Below are 20,872 nucleotides of genomic sequence, written 5' to 3' on the forward strand. Positions count from 1 at the left end.
CTGACAAGTGCGAGACGTATCCTGAAAACGACCCGAGGCCGAAAAATGAAGAGCAAGAGAAGAAAAAAAAAAGAAAGAAAGAAGAAAGCAAAAGAATTGTCCGGAATTTATTTTCTCGATAAAGTTCATTCGACGTGGGTATCATCATCGTCGTGAATAATATACACCACGGAGCTTTCGTTCGTATGAAAATAGGAAAATATATTCTATGAATTACATATCACCCGACTCAGTTCTCAACTTTGTCTAACCGTCTCGAGTCACGTGATATACATCGTATTTGTCCTCTTCTCTTCTCGCATGCGTCACGCATGTGTAGCTTTACTTCAACTTCGCGAAATACCTCTATGCATATAATACATAGTCGTACATACATGGATGCATGTATAGAAGGTGAAATTCGAGATGACGCAAGCATTCTTCAGAGTCAAGTGTTAACCCAGCCGCTGGTCGCGTGGATTAGTCTGAAGTTAGCAAGGTTATTTGTAGTGATTCGTATTTCGGAAAATCCGTTATTTCATATTTTTCGGAATCTCTGAAATGCAGTAAATTACAACAAGGCAAAAGTAATTCACATTTTCAAAATTTAGCCACTTCGGTCACGACAAAATTGCAAAATAGTGATTTTATTACCCCATTATTTGGTTACGCTAGTTCGTTACTAATTTCAGCCCCATGCGCTTCAGGGGGACAAAACTCACGGTCCAAAAGTGATAAAAATCGACTTTATAGAATAAGGAATGTTTCCTTCTGCACGAAGATAAGGTAAATAGAAGAAAGAAGGAGGATAAGGTTGCTTTTAAGTAACAAAATTGCTGCGTTTGAATCGTGTACCTCTTCAAGAGTGTAAATAGATGAATAACCAGCCGTTACAATCGCCTTTTTCCCCCCACGAGGCTGAAGTTAGTAACATTAGCGTAACGAAACATTGAGGGGAAAAAAAATCACTATTTTGCAATTTTCTAGTGACTTTGACGTGGCTAAATTTTTAAAATATGACAAACTTTTGCCTTATTATAATTTACTGCGTTTCAGAGGTTCCTAAAATTACGAAATCACGGATTTTTCGAAACGCGAAATTCGTCCTCATTTTTTCCCTATCTTTTTTCTTTCCGTAAAAATTTTCCAACTAACCGACTAAAATAACGCTTCAATCACCGCATTTTACTGTCGTTAATTCGTCTTCCCTGAATACACTACTTTCAATTTTTCATGAGGCAATATCCGACTCTTCATTGACCAATGATCGCTATTCCACGCTGACATTTACAGAGGTTCGATTTCGTTCTCCGTCACGAATGGGGGCGATAGTCATATATACGTACATTGTCTTTCACGTTTATTCGCACCATCCCCTTTATCGGAATAATAAAATTCTTTCGATTCCTATTTCTGGCGTATTTTTCCGTCTTATACGTCGAAACTTATCCGGCTTCACGCCGCCTACAGTCACCTAAATAATTCATCAGGCAATCTCTCGCCTTTCTTTTACAGCAGTTCGAAATTAAATTAATAACTTATCTATATTATGTTCTCGAGGAGAATATTAAACACGAAAAAAGTTATCACAATATCGGGGTATAATTACACTTATAAGTATATAAACCGGAGAGAGAAGGTTATTCATCGATTTCGAAAATGAAGAGTAGGTACATTTTGTACACACATACATGCACACAGGATTGGACAACGTCTAAGAAGAGAATCAAAAGCAGCCAGAGAAATGCGTCATTTTTTTTAATGAAAAAAGCGTCGTTGTTTAAAAATAAATCTTTAAATTACCACATCTGCGATTTATTGTTAGTATTTTTCCCGCAGTGCCTACAGGCCGTAAATGCGATTAGAGATTAGCTTGATTTAGTGAGTAGTAGCAGCAGAAGTAAAGTAATAAAATCCTGAAACGTAGGGTTTACTTTGCGTTATTATATTCAGACCGCGTACGAAACTAAGGAGAACGAACGCGGTGTTATAAAACTGTAAAATAAAATATCTCGAGGGCGTTTTTGTCGAGGATTACAAGGAAATTTAGCAAGCTAGGGACTTCGTGCCCTGAAGTTCTAAATAAAAATTATTCCTCGCACGATACGACCGTGCTTTTTTTTTCTTTCTTCCTTTCTTCCGTTCATTTTATAAGATCTAAAACCGCTCACGTCCCTCCCATCTTTCAATTTTCATTCTATTTTTTTTTTTTCCGTCACATCCGCTCGCCTTTTTATATTCTCTCTGCGACAAAACACATCTCCAACTTTTCTACCTTCTTCTTCATTGTGGATTCCGCTACCGTATTCTAGACTCCGATTTAATAATAAACCGTGTTGAAAATTAGATAGATAGAGAGCTGTGAATTTCCACATCAAGAATGAGAAGAGATACATTGAAAATTCTTTCAGTATACATAATATTTCATTCCATCGCGGAAAGTTGCTAATCAACTACATATACACAATCCACGCGCTTCACAATCCCAATTTAAAAAAATACTGCTGGTTTTGCGTTACTTGTCAATTACGCAGACAACAATAAAGTTGAGAGTACGTTAGTTGTTGGATAAATGTATAACAAAGTTAAAAACTTCATCGTCTTACCTGTCGAATATTCTTGCCTCCTTCAATACGTTGCCAAGATTGATGTAAGCGTCCAAAAAATTAGGATCCAAAGCGACAGCCTTCTCGAAGTGATGTATTGCCAGCCATATTTCACCCTGAGCATTAAAGACGCAGCCAAGATTGCTCCAAGCCACAGCGAAATCGGGTCTGGTTTCGATGGCCTTCAGGTAGCAAGCCTAGAGATGAAAAAAAGAAAAAGGGGAAAATATATTAGTAAATAATATTCGCGATTCAGTTATTGATGCGCCGCGCCATTTGCCCAACCTCTCTCTTTTTCTCTTTCTCGCTTGCTTTCTTACTTTCTCGCTTGCTATCTTTCTTTCTTTCTCTTTTCCCCCGCGCACAGCTGCTTCCCAAGTATCGAACTCGCCAAAATTATCGCACAGAGTAATAACTCTTGATAACAATTCGAATGACAGAAAGTAAAAAAGTCGAGCTAAATCCTTACACCATACAACCACTGCGCACCGCTTTATCATTATTTACATCATTATACATAACAGGGGCTGCAGTAATCCGGATTCAATTATTGTGTTGTGGCTCTATGATTTTTTAGATCCGCTCGACTCATTTTTAGCTGTAAGTTTTTCACCGCCCGATAGTGAATGCTTATTTTACAACAAGAAACTGGAACTCTCGAGATAACGCGACAATTGTTCGAAGAGAAAAAGTGAATCTTGTTTAATTAAGATTAAACAAATTTTTCCAAAAGATATATAGACACACACGAAGAATAGAAACAACGATAGGATAAAGTATGAGATAATATAGTGAGGAAAAATTGATGTTGAAAAATCGATGATTTTTGGCGAGCACAAGACAATATCGAGAAGCTTGTAAAATATATTAAAAAAAAGAAACAAACAAAATTTGGAAAAAAAAAAAGAAAGAAAATAATCCATAAATCGCAATGATGAAACACAGTATTTCACATGTTTTGTGTACGATCAACTCTACAATCCAAGTATGTGGCATCGTTGTCACACTCGGTGTTACGTGCTTAGAACTTTACTTAAGTACGGATAAGAAGTGAGAAGTTATATTTGGTTAATTAGTTAAACCTGTCTGTAGTAGCGATATCGATTAAATAATACGTGACATATAAATTCCAAGTTGCGCTACGCGAGTGTGACGATAAAATAAGAACCGTTCATTGTTTACAGTTTCGAGTTGTGAGTCTACACAGGTTTAGACCATACCTAAAACAGAAATACGTATGGTTAGGAATAGTCTGCGATTCTCTGATGAGGCGATAATTGTTGCGATGCGCGCAACAAGTATGGTGAAAAAAATATCACATTTGTATTTTTCTCACAGCGACAAGCTTCTTTCAGAGAATACGAGATATCTCCTTTCGTATAGTAATATATGTATAAATATATTTCCATTATTTCATCACCAGAAACAATATCTACAGAATATTAGTGAAAGGTATACGTAAACAAACAACGCGCTTGAAGCGTCATATAAACGTGGTGCTAAAGATTCTCCGGAATGCGTCCGGCGGAATAGTTGGCACCAATATACTAATCATTTGATTTTTTTATCATCTATCTGTGTTGCATTCAATACAATGGAGAAAAAACTGGCGCTACGAACAGTGAATTTTACATTATACTTCATTTCATTCTATAGATTTTACGTTGCGACTGATTTTATATCGGCTTTTCAGAGATTCGATAAAAATCTTCATGTGATAGAAAATTTTGAATCTATCAATCACCAGACAAAAAATTGTAATCGTCGGACTGTTGATTACAATCCAGCCAACGCTTTGACATTGTTCGTTTAGTAGTAACGACAACTTGAAAACAGATAGAAGAGAGAAATGACAGTTACTCGCTAGAGAATTTGATAGAATCACAAGTTTGGAAGAAAAAATCAAACTTTCAGTCCTTTTATATCAATTAAAATATCCACTTTTCCCGCCAAAAAATAACATCATTCGATAAAATACAATGACGCTCCATTCAAAAAGCATGAGTATGAGTCGCGCACGCAGAGAGGTGTGGGCAGCGTTAAAAACATTATAATTCCGTGCCTATGAAATAAATTTTTTAAAAACAGGATTTTCAGTTGGCTCGGTCTCTAAACAGGCAAGGCTTCCTGAACTGTGGACGTTTATGCGAAACGGAACGAGACGAGACAAAGCAGCCGACATCCAAGTCTTACAAGTATTCAATACATTTCCATTTCACTTGATAATCAAGTGTTTACTCATTCGTTTTAACTGCGGAGAACTCGATATTCAATTCAATTTCAGTGCTTTTTCTTGACAAAGATTAATCTTTTGCCACCAAAGTTTGACGGTTGCAATAAAAGTAAGCAATTGTAATTAATAAAGTTTTTTCAGACAGTTACGACGAGCGCGGAAAGATATTGGATACTTTTTCGACTTGGGATCAAGCTTTTGTCGATGGAAAGTATTGGGATGGGATAGAGACCGGCCGCGGGAGCTACTTTACCTTCAGAGTACCCTTCGGTAGGTTGATGGTAGGTATGGGTCGAAATCTCTCATAATAAACATAGACTGAGAGTGTGTTACTGAATAACCAGATTCAGATTTTCACCCTTTGACGAAGTAACCAGCACGGATACCGACCATTTGCATAGCGCCGATCTCCCCTCCTAGAGCTGTTCATTCCATCCACAACAACAAGACAGCTGCGTTAATCTCTTTTCACTACTATATTACCTCAACTTTTTTTTTAGTTGCTCATAATTTAAGTTTTGCTTTGGTGTTTTCAAATTTTTAATTTATTTTTTTTCACAATAATCAGCGAACAAAGAGGAATCTCAATTAATACTCTACTTTGATATTATTATTCACACAAATTCTTGAGAAAAAAAAAAGAAGGTAAATAAAGATTTTAAATTGGCAACTGTGACGAAGAAAAACTATTGTAGTTATTTATTTCATCAAGTCGAACTTATTGTCATTATTTTTTCTGATCGGAATATGTAATTGTAAGGTCACTAAGTATGATAAATTAGATAAAATAAACTTGAATGCTAGACTCGGAATTTAAATTTTAGGATATCGGTTCGACTGCTGAGCTGTCGAAATATTTTCTTTTAAAATCAAATTACTAGGCAATTTTTTTCATATTCTAGCTCAATAAGTTGACGAAAAAAAAAAATCTATCTTTCTGACTTGTTTTAAAAGGTGGCTGATGGAGATGGAAGTTGGAATAATGAGATGCTAGTGAGTTCTTGGGAATGGCGATAATAGTTGCAGAAAACTTCCCTCATTGCCGATATGCTCTGAATTGAAATTTTATGCTCAAAAGGTAAGTCTGACATATTCATAGAATAACTTACTCAGCTTTGTTTAGCCATCTATCAAGATACAACGTTTAATGTTAATTTTACGCAGTTTGAAGCATACTTTCTATTCAGTTCACAGATTTATCGAAGATCGCAAGCACCGCGCCGCAGCAGATTCGTTGACTAGGTCAGCCATTACTTGCGTCACATTTTCACCCTTTTACTAACAGGTTATATTTGTTAGATATACAATTGTTCTTCACCGATAAAAACAATTTTGCATTAAGTGATTGAAAAATAAATTAAGCTAGAAATTCAGCAGAGTATGAAATTGTGACACAGTAATGGCTGTCGAAAAATCCTGTCAAGTAACCTCGCGCCAATACAAACAGTTGAAATCAACCGTTGTATGGATGTAAGAAAGCGCTGTACAAAAAAAAAAAAAGAAAAAAAACAGAAATTGTAGGAACAAACATTCAGGAAAAACTTACATACAACACGCGCGCTGCTGATCCTGTTTCATGCTACACATCGATTTGACTATTTTCAGATAGGAAATTACTTTACACATTGTGACAACTTGCATGTGGCAAGTGTTTAGGAAAAAAAAAAAATCTTTTAGTGGCATGATGAATATTGTCAGGATCAACAAAGAGGTATTTGAAATCAATTGTTGTAGCACCATTTAGAATGATCGTAATTAATGGCGTTGCATCAATTCGCGCATTGTTGACGTTGTTTCCGCGCCTCCTCCAACAACTTCACAAACCTAAACCCATTAACCATGTCTGACACAAATTTTACCACCGCTTTTTTCGGGACTTGCAAGTTTGAAACATTTGTTGAATATAATGAAAAATTGAAAAAAAGTTTTTGCCAACGAACAGGCGTCAAACATGGTAAACCCAAAATTCCCAAAAGCAAGAGTACACAACAATATTTCGTCTGCAATCAAAACGTTAAATGCTGAAACAAGAGAATGGAAAATGTAAACATGTTTTTATTTTGATGGCAGATCGCGCGCCGCGCAGCAGCTTTTCTTTATAATATCGTTATTGTGGCAAAGAAAGACAGCTTTCTGCATGAGCTAAATATACACAAACATTCGCTCTACACATTCCTCAGAACTACACTAACCAGGAGACACGAGACACCTATATGCCTTTGTACGAGTTTGAAGTTCCGAAAATTGAAAAAAAACACGCGTTAATTTCTATATTTAACAGCTTCTAAGTTTATAGGAATCTTACTCCGAAGTAACAAATGGAAAATGCCTGCTTCTGCTAGTCGGAAAACGGTTTCAACAACGCATTTTAAACTCACGAGAATTAATTATTCGTAGCGATACTTTGATCATCGTAAAACGACTTCAAGTGTAGTTTTACGCACTATTCAACAGTGGTACAAAAACATATAGGATGTAGCGTGTAGGATTAGTGTCTAAACTTACACAGGGTTTGAACGTCAACTTACCTTGGCCTCATCAAGCCTTGCTAATGCTTTCAAAAGATTACCAAGATCGCTGCGCACACAGTAGAGATCCTGTAACAAATTGCATACCATGTGTTAGACAAAACTGGCCTCGAATACCGTAAGATTTATATTATTAACAAATTTCTTTTCAATGTATTCGAACACAGCAGCAGGTATTCAAGTTCTCTTTCTTCAATCATACAAGAATGACTTATTGAGTCGTAAGAAACTTTCAGTTAATTCGAGCACAACAAATCACAGAAAAAACATTCAAATTAATCAACGATAATCCACTTACGGGATTGTATTGCAGAGCGGTAACGTAGGCCTGGACCGCTTGTTCCATATCACCGGCAGCGACCAATGCAGCTGCGAGATTGATGTACCCATCGATGAAGTCGGGCTTGAGCCTGACAGCATGACGATAATTTTCCAAAGCCTCTTGTAGCTGGCCACGCTCTTTGAAAACGTTACCCAAGTTGCTGTACGCCTCCGCGAGTAACGGATTTTGCTTTATAGCCAGTGAGCTGAAGTGTGCAGACCTTAAAGGAAAAGGTCTCAGGTTAATAAAAAAAAAAAAAAAAACGCATTTACAAGTCGGCCGTCAACAATGAATATACAATTCTCTTTGGATATGAATTCTAATTTCCTTCAACTACACCGAGTAGTATAATATTTCCCAAAATATTTATTTGCATAAAACATACTTATCGAGCCTTCGACATTGGAAGTGAATAGAAGACAGGAGAAGAAGAACGCCAGTGTTGTTGGTCTCTTGCCTCCATAACTGCATGCAATGTCTTTCCGCATTTTCGTAATCTCCTGCCTGGTACTCTCTATGCGCCAATTCCAACAACCCTGTAATGAGAAAAGAGAAAGCATGAATATGAATTGACCAGAATAAAAGTCGACGAAATTTCATTGTAGTTCGGAATACTATAGTCGCTAACTTTTTAGTAAGTTATCTAAAAACTTTTGCAAATCTTTCATCAAACGTAGGAAGAAAAAGTTCCACTGTATTTCTTGGCAGAGAAAATATTTTCGAGTAATTTAAAAATTATTCTTAAACCCCTGAGCAGGATAATCTTAGAACGGAAATATCTGGCCAGAAACGATTCGTTAGGTTCACTTGGAGAGAGGTTACAATTTCTTCTTTTTTTTTTTCTCTGCTACAAGGAATCGGAGCGTGAATAATTTCCACCGAGACAAACTGTTACTTGAAATCTGAGTTCATTTAATCGCATCTACACATGTTTTTATTCAAAATTTTAATCAACTGTGAGGTGACCGGAAAAGTGAAAGAAAAGAGGGTACAGGATAAAATTTGTGGAATAAATCTCCATCGATAAAATTGATGAAAAGTAAGAATTTCTATAACCAGTACTGTAAATATTATCGGACATTGAAAGGTGATGTCGAATCTATAGCGACTACAAAAAAAAAAGGCAGTTTGAAAGCGATGGATATAAGGATGAGAAAAAAAAAAAAACGAGGAAATGGAATACGAACAATACGAATCTAGGGTGAGGTTAACAATCGTTTGTTCGTCAGCGACGGCAAGAACCTCCTTGCCTTGTGCGTCCTGCGTAACGACCAACATGTTCTGGCCGTTTTGAAGAGTGTGAATACTTTGTAGAGTACCGCTATCGGGGTTAATCACAAGGCTGTTAACGGCCGTAACACCCTTCGGATCGTTGTTTACGTTGCCGCGATTTTGCACCTGGCTGCTCATCATATTTAACCGCGCTCGAGGATGATTCTCTTTATCTATTTAATCAGTTTTATTAATTATCTTTTTATCAAAAATCCGGCACGCGAGAAAAACGAGCGAGAAACAACGAAGACGCGCGACGTGAAACACACCGTGAAACAAGTTCGACGTCAATCTCGGGATAACTTCACACCGCGTATTTAATTCCGGACTCGACGTTCTCCGTCTGTAAGCCGCTTGATGCTAGCTGGCCTCTGTGCGATGGGGGCCAAAGCCCAAAGTAGGGGTGAGCAAGGTGATGGGATTGGAAGGAGGGGAGGACGGAGGAAACAGGGCCGAACCTACACGTCGAGGCGGTTGGTGTTCGCCGGCAAACGCAGAAAGCAAATGAAAATTAAATCTCCTTGCCGATAACGAGTACTCGTAATGATGATCCGAAGACGAATTTTATTTTCTCTTACAAAGAGACGTTAGAGGTACGTACATTCGTACAAACTTGATAAGATCTTGTTAGCAAAACATGAAAAGAAAAAAACAAGTAGGATGTACCTACATCTCTTACCGAAATCCCCCTGCATTTCGGCAATTGATAGTACGTCATTTGTCTCGTCGTTCAACCGTAAAATTCATCGTATTGAAGTTAGTAACGTTATCGAAACGCGATTTGTGACGAGGAAAAACCGTTATTTCGAAATTTTGGAATTGTTTGAAAATCAGTAAACCGCTATAAAATGAAATGAACTCATATTTTTCAATCCTGGTTCCTTAAAAATCATTGTAAAAATAAGAAAATAGTGATTTTTTTCTCAACGTTTCGTTACGATGACTTTACTAACTTCAACCTCGTTAAAATTACTGTTCCATTGCTGTTCCTACGCAACGTATACAGACTTCGGGCAAACAACGATTATGCAATTTCGTGTAAGACGCGTTGCAAGTACGTAATATAAATTTCCAACAAAAAGTGTTCCGACCTATGGTGCTCGAAATCATGATACTTTGCTGGCGGTGAGGGGAAGAGGGGTTAACCCGACGAAAGGACGAGGGGACCCTGCCCCCCTTTCGCCGCGCTGCCGGGGCCGGTGAGCAGATGGCATAGTCGGTGGAGTACGCAGTGGAATATTCCATCGGTTTTGACAGTGGCGACGGGTTGCGAGCAGCCAACCGTTTCGCTCGGTCGCACGGCTAGGAAGGGAGGGACAAGTTTCACTGGCGAGGGGAATAGCGGAAAAAAACCAAGAAACTAAAATAAAAAGACGAAAAAAGAAAACATCAACTTGCGACAAGGAACAAAGAGATTTCCGATCAAGGAAACTGCTAACGACAAGAATTAACAAATGAATGTTAGGTATTTCGGAAGGATTTACATTTGGGATGTTCTTACAGCGAAGAAATACAAAACTTGGAATTGCGTTGATTGTAAATATCTACGATTGGGTACTATTTTTATTCGTGAAATTCAAATAATAGTATCATTTTTATTGATATTGTTCATTTTGAACGAGAATTAAGTTTCTTGTCGTGCGAAGACTCGTGTACCTATCTATAGATTTTCGACTGACCACACGTTGTGGTTTTTTTGATATATTTGTCCCTCCGATTATTAGCGAGATTTTAACTAACGACGGATAGCGACGGGTCAACAAACCTCGTGCTGAATTTATACCATTTCTCGTACGAGCATCATGCCGATAAGCCGCAATGACGTTACTCTATGTCAATATCGTGAGCAGCAGGTGACAGATAACCATACGTATCAATGACCATATTGTGGGTCCTAGAAAAGCATTTTTGTTTTATCGATTATCGATTTTTGCGTGCCGCCACGCGTGTCCAAACCTGCAATGCCGCAGGCAAATTTTTTTGCAGTGTTTTAACGCAAGTTTCGCAAGCGTGAATAGGCCTCTAGAAAATTTTATCTGAACGTTCGAACAACTCAATTGCGCAACTCGGATATTTCCAAGTTCAATATTACGACCTCGCGTGGTTATCGCGCAGCGGAGCGAAGCTCGGACGATGAAGATGCGATTTATTCCCGCGGAGTTGCAAATACAAAATGATTTCCAAATGTGAGAACATGGTATGACAAATGGAAACGAGACAGATGGGTACATGTTGGATATTCTACGGGACGGGTACAGCTCACGGCTGACTGCGTGATCGGCTTACGAAAAACTGAACCAGTCGATTACTCCTCGCGTTGCGGCAACCACGTGGTGGGAATGTAAGGAGTAAAATAAAGAACAGGAAAAACGATTGATGAAAGGCTAGGTGCAGAGTCTTTTCTCCCTCATACGCAATCTATAAAACTGCGCAGGTTTAGTTCATGCAAATAATTACACACCGAAGTAACAGCAAAATTATAACAAGGAGTAAGAGGAGGCCATTTTGGATTCGATATAATCATAACTCGTCTACTTGTATATCTATATATATTTAGTAAACTGGTGGAAAACTTTTACCTATCCCGAAATAGCCGAGAAATTATATCGTCAGAGTCACGTGGGCTCGAGTAATAGACAGGAATTCTTAAATTATCCCTACATTCGGGTAAATTGGTAAATCGAAAGAACACCTCGGAGCCATTTTGACCCAACAATATGCCCCGAAAAAATTTCCGTGATTGTCTTTTGTTGTCATGTCTTCCCTATTTGTTTTTCGTTTTAGGTACGGAATTTAGACACTGAGTTTCCTGACCCAACGTCGAAGGGAATTTGGAGCACCGAGGCGGCGGAACCTGCATCGAAAAAAAGAGTAGTTCGACTCACCGACTGTTGACAACTGCTGAATTTCATTCATTTTAAGTATGACATTTGTTCCGGCAATTTGCTGGTGTCCTTGCTGTTGCTGCTGGGCTTGCATCGAAACTCGTGACGGTGAAAATTTCCTTTATCCCGTAAATCGCGGGAAAAAATACAATCCAGGTCCGTCGTTTAGCCTTGATGCTGATACTTCGTGGGCTAAATCTTCGTCCGCAAGGTCGCGTCACGATTAAACTTTATCCACAAACGTACTCGACGTACGCAGCAACTTCGCTAACAGGCCAATTGATAAAAGAAAACAATATCTATCGCGATATATGACTTCATCAGCTAGAACAAGAACGCGATCGTTGTACGGCGGCCATTTTGAATTCGGTCGAGACACCGGGTTACAAATTTTTAAAAACTATCACTTTCACGGAATCTCGTTCGTGTCCGAGCTCGTTAATTACTAATTTTCACTTTAAGCTACTCGGAGTCAACAAAAGCAAGTCTGTAATCGTTTTAAACCTGATTATAAGCACTGCAGTACGCCTGGGTTTGAGACTTTAGTGACGAGCTAACGACACGTGACGTCAGTATCGACAAGCATGGAGTCAGGTCAACTTCCGGCGGTGAATAGAAGGCTCGTATCTAACCGCTCGGGGGCCCGTAGCTTAGTTATCTTCCGACAATTATTAGGTTTGCAAAATGTTTTGAAATCCAGTTTGTGGGCGTGGTCTAGCAATGACATGCAAGAACGATATGATGGCTCGATGTTTCGGGTGAATTATTTAAGAATATGAGAAGACTTCGTGCAGGGTGTTGGACTTGTATTCTGTTACATCAATTGGTGACTCGGAAAACAAAACACTAACGACTGATTAGATTGCTTTAGAATTTACGTCGAATAGAAATTTAATTTCGTAGCGATTTCGCTCGAGGCGTATTGAGGGCATTTTCACCATCCTGATGGTGAAAACGATTCACGTGCCTTGGACTGTACGCCCCTGATTGAAAACAGCGAATCCTCCCGGCTTCGAGACGGCAACAGCAGTCATCCCGTTCTCACTCTCCTGTGGTTCGCCGGCGAAGTTTTGTCTCGCCTCTTGTGCCCGTTGCCTTGCCAATTTCCTCTGCTAAATAACCGACAATAACAATGGGCGATAACAAAGAGCAAACCTTCATCATGATTAAGCCCGACGGCGTGCAGCGCGGGCTTGTAGGAAAGATAATCCAACGGTTTGAGCAAAAAGGCTTCAAGCTCGTCGCCCTCAAGATGGTCTGGGTAAGTCTCGGAACTGTATGATCTCTGGCATCGCGGCCATCATTGTCAGGCAACACGTGGTCAAGGTGTCTCTGTATCGACTGGAGATATTTGCCCTTAACTGCCTCGTTATTTCGTAACCAAATTACGGTATTTGTGTTGCATATGAGCCAACTTTATGCGGCGACAATGTCCCTTCGACTATGTCGATAATTGGTTGAAAAAAAACGCATCGCCTGACGCGGAAGGGGCATTTTTCAAGTAGAGCATTTTTGTTCGATCTCGATACTTACGTGGCCATCTAGTCCAATTTGTCGCTGTTCGTTCAGATCATATTTCTAACAATAAACCTCTGATCTAATCAAATGGAATCGGATTATCCAGGGCAATCGATACAGCTGCACATAGGTATACACACTGGATGGAATAATTTCGACCTTCGATACGCAACCAAGGTTAATTAGTAGTAGAGTCATTTTATTGTGTTTTCAATCCAGATTAAGGATGAAATACCTAGGAAAATTTAGTGGGGGAAATTATTTTGGATTGTGAGAAAATTTAAGAACTTTCAGTAAGATAATCCACCTCGATATCTGACGCTTCTTTCAGTCACAGTATCTATTCCTGAAACTTTCACATTTGTTCAGTTTGTCGAAAAGTTTCTCAATTTTTATCTAAAAACTTGCAGTAATAAATGACCCATCGTTAACCGATCAGCGCATAATCAATTTATTTATCAAGATCTCGTTCTAGAATCAATGAAACCGGCAGTTGATCGAAATTCTATTGCCTCTTGTATGATTTTCTAATTCGTAGGCCTGATACTTCTTGGGTTGTTCAATCTCATCATCGTAATTTATTTTCTTATTAACCGTGATCATTGTATTTATTTTCCAGCCTTCGGAGGACCTTCTCAAGCAGCACTACGCTGACTTGGCTGCAAGACCCTTCTTCCCAGGTCTTGTCAAGTACATGAGTTCCGGTCCAGTCGTACCAATGGTAATTATAAAAAAAGTTGTAAAATCCATTCACCAGTTACTCAACTTAGAAACGTTAAAAACAGAAAGATTTTTTCTGTGCGTTGAAATTTGAGCCAGTTCCTGACCATGTATCTTTCTTTCAATTAGGTCTGGGAGGGTCTGAATGCGGTCAAAACTGGTCGCGTTATGCTGGGTGAAACTAACCCAAAGGATTCAGCACCAGGAACAATCCGTGGTGATTTCTGCATCCAGGTAGGACGCAACATAATCCATGGATCCGACTCAGTTGAATCTGCCAACAAGGAGATCAAACTGTGGTTCGGAGAGAAGGAAAAGAAAGACGTTGTCGACTGGTCTTCTTGGGCTGAGAAATGGATCTACGAATAGATTACCGTCCAATAAAACAGTAACATTCTCACACCTCTACGATATCATTTATACCCAGTTTCCTACTTCAGTTCACGGTATACCGATTGCTGGAGATACGTGGGTGCGACTATAACTGTACATACAAGAACAACCCAAAAAGTCCAAAAATAAAAACGTTAAACAAAAGGGGAAGAATCTGCCTCACCTGTACCAGTTTTCCAAACTGAAAATCTACATTTGCTTCCTCTTCCTCACCACTTTTTCAATAGAATGAAAACAGTGCCGAATCACTTGTTTCGTCAACAGGTATGAAGATTTGGTTGCAGTTGGAATAATTTAATTAGAAAGATTTCATTCGATTTAATTGAAATTCATTATTATTCTGACAAAGTTGAAGTGTGTAAAGTCTAGTTTCCAGTTCACCCGACTATTCTTAATTTGTATTTGGCACTTTGACCAAAAAACAGATGTGTTGGAAATTTATTAGAACGTCGTTATTTTATTATACATAATATTTTCAACACTTGATAGCCTGGTATTCCTATTGTAATTTATATCGAAGATATAATATGTAGTGTTTGCCTGGGGCTTCTTTTATGCTACGGCTGAGTACATACATACTTTAATAAACGATGAGCTGAGCAAGTGTGTGTATATATGTAATAAGAAAAAAAAACAAAAAAAAAAAATGCAAGCACGCCTTGATAAATGTAACAACAATCACATCGAGGAATGATTATATTTTACTATTACTTCATTATCATTCAATATCAACCAGACGTCGGAGAACGCGAGAGGACGTTTTTCACGGTCGAGACAATTCATTATTATTATCATCAACAATGCATCGCTTGAATTACGTATTTCAGGACAATCTGGAAGGATGAAAAACGACGAGTCGCTAAACTGTGGCGTCGAGCTTCCCAATGACGTAACAAATTTTTCTCCGAGCTCTCTCTACCGCCTCATCATCGATCTCGTAATAGAAGACAAACCTGACGAGTCTGGAGTTGATCGCCAAGCTTCGCACGATGGTTCGATCATCCGGCACGTCGTCGATGACCCATTCCAACCTGTCGACAAAATTCTGTGCGGTAATGTCCTCGGAATTGATATTGACCATGACCATGTTTGTCGCGGTGGTTTTCAGGTTGACTGAAAACGTCTTGGAACCCAAACTGTTGATGGTTTCTCCAATGAGAAAAGCTCGCCTGTGGTCCTCCTTCAGGAGCTGAACACCTTGTTCCAATGCTATCAGTCCGGCCGCGGCCAAAACGCCTACCTGCCGCATCCCGCCACCCAGAACTTTCCTGATCCTCCGCGCCTTTTCAACGAAGGATCTGCTTCCACAGAGGAGGGAACCGGCAGGGGCTCCAAGTCCCTTGCTCAGGCAAAATGTTACGGAATCGCAACCGCGGACGATCTCTTTCGCCGGAAGGCCCGAGCCGATTGCGGCGTTCCAGATTCTGGCGCCGTCCATGTGTAGCTTGAGGTTGTTCTCCTTTGCGAATATAGACACTTCGTCAATCCAGGATTGCGGCAATATCTTCCCGTTGAACGTGTTCTCGATGAGGACGAGGCGTGAGATCGGCTCGTGTAGACGGTCCGATCGCAGCCGGTTTTTCAAAGTCTTCAGGTCGAAGGTCCCGTCCGCGTTGTTTGGCAACGTACAGAGCATTACTCCGGCCAACTGAGCCGCTCCACCCTGCTCGTGCAGAAACGTGTGAGATTCTTCGCCGCAGTAAGCCTCACTTCCTCGCTCGTTGCAGTGGTTCATTACTTGTAAAATAAGAAACGTATAATGAAATTGGCGCATCTCTACTTTGGGTTTGTTGCGGATTGCTGGAAGTCGCGGAATTTGAATTGTAATCTGGAATCGAGGTAATACAAGAATCATGAAGCATGTACCATGACGAACTCCACGACCGAAACTTATGAAATTTTGAAATTTCTATATATTTTCGTTACCTATAATATAAGTCTGCGCTTCGGAGGGCTTATATCAATTTGCGATAGCTATAAAAATGGGAACTGCGCTGATTAGTCGTTCATGTACTTACTCGCTATGAGATTCCCCATGGTACCGGAAACAACGAATAAGGCGGCCTCCTTGCCGAGGAGAGCAGCAGCCTTATCCTGAAGTTCTGTAACAAACGAAACAGATATTTTCTCTCATAGTTAGTTACGAAAAATGGAAAACAGTTTTAACCCCACAGAGATGACCAAAAACACGTACCTACAACGGTAGGATCTTCCTCGTACACGTCATCGCCAACTTCGGCATTAAACATGGCCTGCCGCATGGCGAGTGAAGGCCTCGAAAGCGTATCGCTTCGCAGATCGACGATGGTGGCCTGGATCACAGATCATCGTTGAAGGAACATTGTACAGATCTAGAGAGTGTGAAAACCGAGGTGATAACTCACATTTTTCTCGTCGGCATAGGAGTATATCTGATTTCCGGCGATCCCTCCGTAGGACGACATTTTCTCTTCGATTTAACGTCTGTGGTCACAACTAGTTTGCTCAGCGGTGCGGGGACTACTGTATGAAAATTGCAATAGCCGCTATGGTCGTGATGAACGCAACAGCGCGATAAGTAATCAAACCGTTACGAAAATACAACTGATAATTCCTACAACTAAGCGTGGAAACGTCACATAGACAAATTTATGCAGCCAGAATCGGAGATACGATCAGCGTCAAAGTACAGCGTTGGACAAGAAATATGGATGGGCTGCGGTCAGAGATACATGACATGTACGTATCCGAAGAAGAACGTAAACCGCAACAGTACTACGTAATATCATCCGAGCTCTACAACCGGGGATGCGCAATTGAATTTGTCGTTGAACATGATCCGGTGATGCGAGGAGGTGTGGCCAACGCTGTGCAGCGAACGCGATAAAGGTCGTTGCTACGCCTGGACCATATGGTATACTACCTTATTGGTTAAGGTCCGGGACCAGCCGTCTGTATCTGCACAAGCCTGTGTCAAGTGCTCCCCTCAACCATATGAAGGCGATCGGAACAATCATTCGCGGACTTGTATAATCAAGTTGCGAAATTATCTCCTCGGGGGCTGAATCGTAAACGAGAGGTCAACGCATGACTCGAACTCGTAAATGAGGTTGAAGGAATAGAAAAAAAAATGTTTTTATTGCCTATGATATCATTGTATGTATGTGCATTCTATAAACACGCATGCATAACGTTCAGACTATGGGGTATCAATTATTGTACTCATCCCATTTTATTTCCAGGAAGAAAGATATTTATCAGTTTATAAAAATGTTTATATTATGATAAAATCTGCGTGGCTAGAAGTGATATTTAAATCCTTGTAAATTACAAGGATCAAAGTATTGGTTCAAAGTCGAAATTTATGGAAAATAAAGGGCCTGTTTTTACGGTTCGCTAATTATCGTAGGAGGCGACGAAAATCGCGTCGCTTCACGGCAACACGTGACATCGAGGAGGAAAGGAAGTCAAAAAAATTTGAATAAGCGTATCTACGTTTGCATAGTTTTAGCATAAATTGCGTCAGATTAGTCGTGGATATTTGAATGAGTTATCTTGGATTTAGGATAAAATGGTACGGGAGAGCGACTTGTTGGCGCGTTAATTTCGACGAGTATTTGAACGACGAGACTGGTAATCGTGTTAACGGGTGAGTTTTACGTTGTAAAGAATTGAATTTAAATTTGAAAACCGACGAACCGCCATTATAACGATATCACGTGATCCAGTCGCAGCCTGCACGTAGAGGCAACAAGAAGCCCGCGAATAATTCAAATTGAGAAGTACGGCATGATAGGCAACGGCCATAATGATCGTTCTGAATAACGGACAATATAATCTTATCAATGACGTTTATTCAAGCCACCGCTATATTCGCTCATTTAGTTCTGCAGCCCAAATTGGTATATATAAATACTCCATTGATTATCTGAAATCAAACCACGGTTATTTTCGCAAACAATTCAACACGTATACGTGAGCTGTGATCAATCTTGACAAATATGGAGCTAACGCATTTATATAGCCGTCATTATGAGCAGTTTAGAGTTTAGACAGTTCAATTTATATACCGCCTGGTTGCCTGCTCGCCCTCCCGCCGCGTCTTGTAGCCCCGACCGCAATTCGTTTAGTTCTGTGAGTACGAGGTAAAAATATTGCTCCATTGGTAGAAGTACGACGATAAATAAAACGAACTTAAATTCAAGATAAAATGTGAATTATTTTGTTATATTTATATTTTATTTTCCAACTAGAAACGGACAGCAATGGAATACGAGATCGTTTTACCGTTCTCAGCTGATGTCATGTCTGGGCACTCATATACCAAAAAGAGCGATACACACGCACTTGATACAGTAATGCGGTTTCGCCGAATGCTGGAAATGACCGCGGCGTCGAATTGTAGTAGGAGAATTGCATGTCGGGAACGACAAAGACATAACTTTCTCGGCTCGACTGGTGCAGATTTCACAATATTATACGTATACATACATACACGTATTACCGCCGTTGAGCTTAGCTTGCCCAAATATGGTCGCTTATTCGTAATGTACGACGAAAAACCATCGTGCATGATTAAGCGCTGGATGTGTACAAGATTATATGCATAATATATATGAGAATACGAACGATGAATCCATGGCCTTAAATCGCACGAAAAATGAGCTCCGATTTGGCACATCCTATCCTATATGTATAACAGCTGCTTTCGATGTTTCGCCATTGAATAGACTACCGCGCAAAGAGAAAAGAGAGAGAAAAAAAAATCATACAAAATTCGTTACGCAAACGATCCGCGTTTCAAATTGCACTGCGGTTATATGTATACATACGGTATACGAACTTCGCAGTAGTCCAAAAAGGGTCTGAAGGATCGTGAAACTTGCGGAATTTGACGCGCGTGTATATACCGACTGTGTGTGTGTACATAGCTGTTGACACACACGTTGTTACAATATATGTTGCGTCATAAAATAAAACCGACATATCTTCCATATTTGGAAACGAGACATGAGTCACGAGTTTTAACCGCCTCTATACATACTAGAAACCAGGTTAAGACGATCGTATACATTATATACGTATATATATTTTTCCCTCTGGTTGTAAGAAATTGTAATGTAATTCATCGCAGGTATTCGCACACGTAGTCGCGACACAGTCCCACATATCCATTTTCGGAATTTCGCCAATTATAATTATAGCTATATCGCGACTCCTAGTCCAGAATGTAAAAATCTATTTCATTCTTCTCGCTAGAATTCATGTCTTTCTTTTCAGAGAATTTTAAAAAAAGTATGTCAAATAGGATTGTAAAGAATTCGCTACTTTGTTTTCGATGAAAATACTCTATAAACATCAATATGAAAGGTATGTACATACATATACATACAATTGAACAATTCAAAATGCGATACTATACGCAACTCCCCGATGTTTCGTATCGAATACCTACGAATGAATACAGGTTTAGTTTGACACAGGCAAAAGTCCGTTGAACCGTTTGAATTTCGAGTTTGCGTCAACGGATCGAACGTTCGAAACAATTGGCAAAGCGCGTTTGGCGGTAATTCGTAATTAGAATGAGCGCAGCATATAAGATTCGCGGTATGGAATATGCGGCGTATGCGATAAAACATCATAATTGCCTTATTATGTATTTAATTCAACGAGTTTCTGAGCCACAAATTCGTTTAAATCGACTTCAGCGCGCTCTGAACCTGGTTTCGTGAAGTTTGAACTTCGGGAGTGGCAAGCGTGGCGAGTTTGACGGTCTGCAACAGACGTTAACGAATATTTCGATCACCTGGCGTTAGGAGAGCCAAGAACTTCCGCTGAGACGGCTGAGACCTTCTCGCGGCATCCAGGACTTGAAATATTCTGAAATGTAAAGAAAAAAAAAATAAGTAAAACTACAGATGGTGCGTCGTCACGCGTTCGTCGAATCGTTTTAAGTATAAAATTCCGCGTACTAAAATCGACGCTTCCCTGCAGCTCACCTGTAAAGCCGAAACTGTCGTTAGCAGTGTCTTAATTGTCGATTTTTGTTGAGGGGCCGGAGGGAAGAGACGGTTCTCAACAGTTCAATTAGCCAAACGATCAAGCTTCACGTTCGTGCGTGTGTTGTACAACGCAACACGTGACACACGAATAACCGCACCCGGCGATTAATCGAAACGTGGTGTGCAGCGGTGCAGCGTAAAGGCCGTTGTTTGACCCATGAATAATAATCCAACAAGAGGGTAAACTCGATCTATTAACCAAGATCGGGGTAAGCTACGATCGATTTGCGATCGTGTGATTGCGTAGGCGGATAAATTCGTGCTTGATTATCTGCGGGAACGCGTTTAACGCGGTCAGTTTTGCAGAATTTTCACGAGGTAAATAATCGAGGGTCCGGAATCGAGAGTCGCCCGACGGACGACACACGGACGAAA

The 20,872-nt window shown here is 39.9% G+C and overlaps 3 protein-coding genes across 7 annotated transcripts in view; 1 reads left to right on the forward strand and 2 right to left on the reverse strand.

The window, feature by feature from the left end:
- The window catches only part of sxc (O-linked N-acetylglucosamine (GlcNAc) transferase sxc), a 39,054-nt gene extending 26,650 nt beyond the window's left edge, over positions 1–12,404 (reverse strand). Inside the window, exons 1-5 of one of the 3 annotated variants that reach the window (XM_046611898.2) lie at positions 11,826–12,404; positions 8,054–8,204; positions 7,645–7,888; positions 7,347–7,415; positions 2,586–2,782 (exon numbers count right to left, since the gene is read on the reverse strand). In XM_046611898.2, the coding sequence (XP_046467854.1) occupies positions 2,586–2,782; positions 7,347–7,415; positions 7,645–7,888; positions 8,054–8,204; positions 11,826–11,919 (755 nt within the window). In that variant the 5' untranslated portion in view covers positions 11,920–12,404. Of the gene's footprint in view, positions 1–2,585; positions 2,783–7,346; positions 7,416–7,644; positions 7,889–8,053; positions 8,205–8,855; positions 9,310–11,825 lie in introns of those variants that run through there. The other 2 variants (XM_046611897.2, XM_046611895.2) reach the window with 2 other exon arrangements.
- A 440-nt stretch (positions 12,405–12,844) lies between these two features.
- awd (nucleoside diphosphate kinase) lies at positions 12,845–14,600 on the forward strand. Its single transcript, XM_046611905.2, has 3 exons — positions 12,845–13,086; positions 13,963–14,064; positions 14,193–14,600. Exons 1-3 carry the CDS (start codon positions 12,958–12,960, stop codon positions 14,430–14,432), a joined length of 471 nt encoding a protein of 156 aa, XP_046467861.1. The 5' UTR covers positions 12,845–12,957; the 3' UTR covers positions 14,433–14,600.
- An 87-nt stretch (positions 14,601–14,687) lies between these two features.
- LOC124212126 (uncharacterized) lies at positions 14,688–20,639 on the reverse strand. 3 transcript variants are annotated; one of them, XM_069133545.1, is made up of 6 exons: positions 20,435–20,639; positions 20,242–20,315; positions 16,841–17,496; positions 16,651–16,768; positions 16,475–16,558; positions 14,688–16,193 (listed from the first exon to the last, which is right to left on the reverse strand). In XM_069133545.1, exons 3-6 carry the CDS (start codon positions 16,898–16,900, stop codon positions 15,316–15,318), a joined length of 1,140 nt encoding a protein of 379 aa, XP_068989646.1. In that variant the 5' UTR covers positions 16,901–17,496; positions 20,242–20,315; positions 20,435–20,639; the 3' UTR covers positions 14,688–15,315. The 3 variants fall into 3 exon arrangements, with proteins under 3 accessions (XP_068989646.1, XP_046467857.1, XP_068989645.1); XM_046611901.2 differs by having other exon boundaries at positions 16,841–18,363; XM_069133544.1 differs by having other exon boundaries at positions 16,841–20,315.
- Positions 20,640–20,872: the final 233 nt, after the last annotated feature.

The sequence above is a fragment of the Neodiprion pinetum genome, chromosome 2, assembly GCF_021155775.2.
Source record: "Neodiprion pinetum isolate iyNeoPine1 chromosome 2, iyNeoPine1.2, whole genome shotgun sequence".
Lineage (NCBI taxonomy): Eukaryota > Metazoa > Arthropoda > Insecta > Hymenoptera > Diprionidae > Neodiprion > Neodiprion pinetum.